Source organism: Octopus sinensis, linkage group LG3 (assembly GCF_006345805.1).
Source record: "Octopus sinensis linkage group LG3, ASM634580v1, whole genome shotgun sequence".
Lineage (NCBI taxonomy): Eukaryota > Metazoa > Mollusca > Cephalopoda > Octopoda > Octopodidae > Octopus > Octopus sinensis.
Window position 1 is genome coordinate 155,247,113 of NC_042999.1, and position 2,500 is coordinate 155,249,612.

A 2,500-nucleotide genomic window follows, 5' to 3' on the forward strand; every position below is an offset into this window, starting at 1 on the left:
GTATAGCCCGTAGTAACCACTACGATAGAATATATTTATCTTACATTATATCCGTACAACTTGATGCATCCCCGAAAAACTCACTCACTAGTCAGCATCATTAGACTGTGACCGGCACAATGGAATTTGCATATTTATATATATAATTAAAATAAGCAACAAGAATATCCGAGGTAGTGTTGCTTATTTTGATTATAATCACCCCATTTGATTTATATGGATAATACCATACCAAATTCTGGTGCCTTTAACTTAAGTACCATATTCATCTGAATCTAAATTTTGCTGAACTTATATATATATATATATATATATATATAGATATATATATATATATATAGAGAGAGAGAGAGAGAGAGAGAGAGAGAGAGAGAGCGACAGACAGACAAACAGATAGATAGATAGAAGATAGATAGATAGATAGATAGATAGATAGATAGATAGATAGATAGATAGATAGATAATAGATAGATAGATAGATAGATAAATAGATAGATAGATAGATAGATATAGATAGATAGATAGATAGATAGATAGATAGATAGATATAGATAGATAGATAGATAGATAGATATGTTTCTTTATTAGCCACACAGGGCTGCACACAGATGGGACAGATTGCAAAGTAGAGCTTTTCTTTTGGGGCGAGAGAAAAGAAAAAAATAATAAGGTGGGTTAGATTTTCGCACATGACAAACACGCCAACAAAGCTGGTATCTGCGTGAGAAACTTCATCCATCTAAAATGTACGGTAGTGAAATCCCACCAAGACAATTGTTAAAGTTATTAACTCTGCCGTTATTTGTTCTTCCTTTTAGTGCTCCTGCGGTGTGATTGGCATGTGTTACGACAAATCAAAAGGTTGTAACTGTGAAAATAACGATCTGCAAGAAACTGATAAAGGCAAGATTATTGATAAAACCCTCTTACCAATTTCAAGTTTTACCAGGACGTCAGATCCCAGCAGCTACGCTCAAATCACTTTCGGAAACATTAAATGTTCTTCCAGACAGTTTGGTAAGTAATAAATTCCACATTTTTAAATAGTTGTTGAATCTCATTGAGCAGAACTAAACTTCTAGTTCTCGTTCTCGTTCTGCTGGGTTGTGTCCCCCAATCCGGTTTTGCTTCACATATAGACTAATTTTGCCTTTCTAACACCGAGGGCAGTGCTCCAGAATGACCAAGGCTGTGACGGCTGAAACAAAATAAAGAGATTAGTGAAATAGCTGAAATAGCATGGCCATATGGTAAGAAACTTGATAGCCAGGATTCCGAGTTCAGTCCAATTGAGTGATACTTCGAAAAATAAATTAGTTAACACTAGACAAGAAAGAAGTCTTAACTGCTGAACAAATGTTTTCTTTTTTAAAAAAATTAAATAATAGGCGCAGGAGTGGCTGTGTGGTAAGTAGCTTGTTTACCAACCACATAGTTCCGGGTTCAGTCCCACTGAGTGGCACCTTGGGCAAGTGTTTTCTACTATAGCCTCGGGCCGACCAAAGCCTTGTGAGTGGATTTGGTAAACGGAAACTGAAAGAAGCCCGTCGTATATATGTATATATATATATATATGCGTGTGTGTGTTTTTGTGTCTGTGTTTGTCCCCCTAGAATTGCTTGACAACCGATGCTGGTGTGTTTATGTCCCCGTTACTTAGCGGTTCGGCAAAAGAGACCGATAGAATAAGTACTGGGCTTACAAAAGAATAAATCCCGGGGTCGAGTTGCTCGATTAAAGTAAAGAGAGAGTAATAGAATGCATTTATTTCTGTAATTTCGATAAATTATTAAAATTTTCCTATCCTTCCTTAATACCGGTTCCCATATGCTACTCATATCTGCACTCTGTCTTCTCAGGAGGTTGTTGTGTCCTAGCATATGTGCTGCTTCTTTTATTTTTCATATTTTCCAGTGGTGTTCTCTGTCTATAATTTTAACTTCATCCCACAGGGGGAGGTGGTCACCATTTTTCCATATATGATCAGCTATACCCGATTTATCAGTATCTCCTTGTGTCACAGCTTTGGGATGTTCGTCTACCCTTATTTTGGGAGCGTCATGTTTCACCTTTGTATAACCTAGCACAGCTGCATGGGATGGAGTACCCGCAGTCTTTGGTTATATTCTCTTCTATTGGTGGTTTTACACGAAGGAGATATTTGCGAAGTGTTGTATTACTTTTGAATACTGTCCTTATGGCATATGGACTGCACATCTTTTGTATCTTTTCGGAGAGGCCTTTTACATAGGTTAGACAGACCATGGACAGTTTATGGGTTTCGTCCTCTCTTCTCTTCATAATTGGAGTGGATAGTATGTTTTGGGGGTAGTTGTTGCTTAATAGATTGTTACTTAGCTTAATCATTTCTTCGTGGTGTGTATCAGGATCACTACTTATATTCTTTGCTCGATGTTTTAGGCACTGAGCAATCCCTCTCTTTACACTGTATGTATGGTGGGAATTGAAGTTGAGGTATCGTCCAGTAAAGGTCAGCTTG

General features: G+C 37.3%; 1 protein-coding gene across 2 annotated transcripts in view; it reads left to right on the top strand.

Moving 5' to 3' along the window:
- The window catches only part of LOC115209782, a 217,152-nt gene that overhangs the window by 116,129 nt on the left and 98,523 nt on the right, over nt 1-2,500 (top strand). For both annotated transcript variants that reach the window (XM_029778300.2, XM_036501510.1), the window contains one exon: nt 819-1,017. In XM_029778300.2, the coding sequence (XP_029634160.1) occupies nt 819-1,017 (199 nt within the window). The remainder of the gene's footprint in view (nt 1-818; nt 1,018-2,500) is intronic.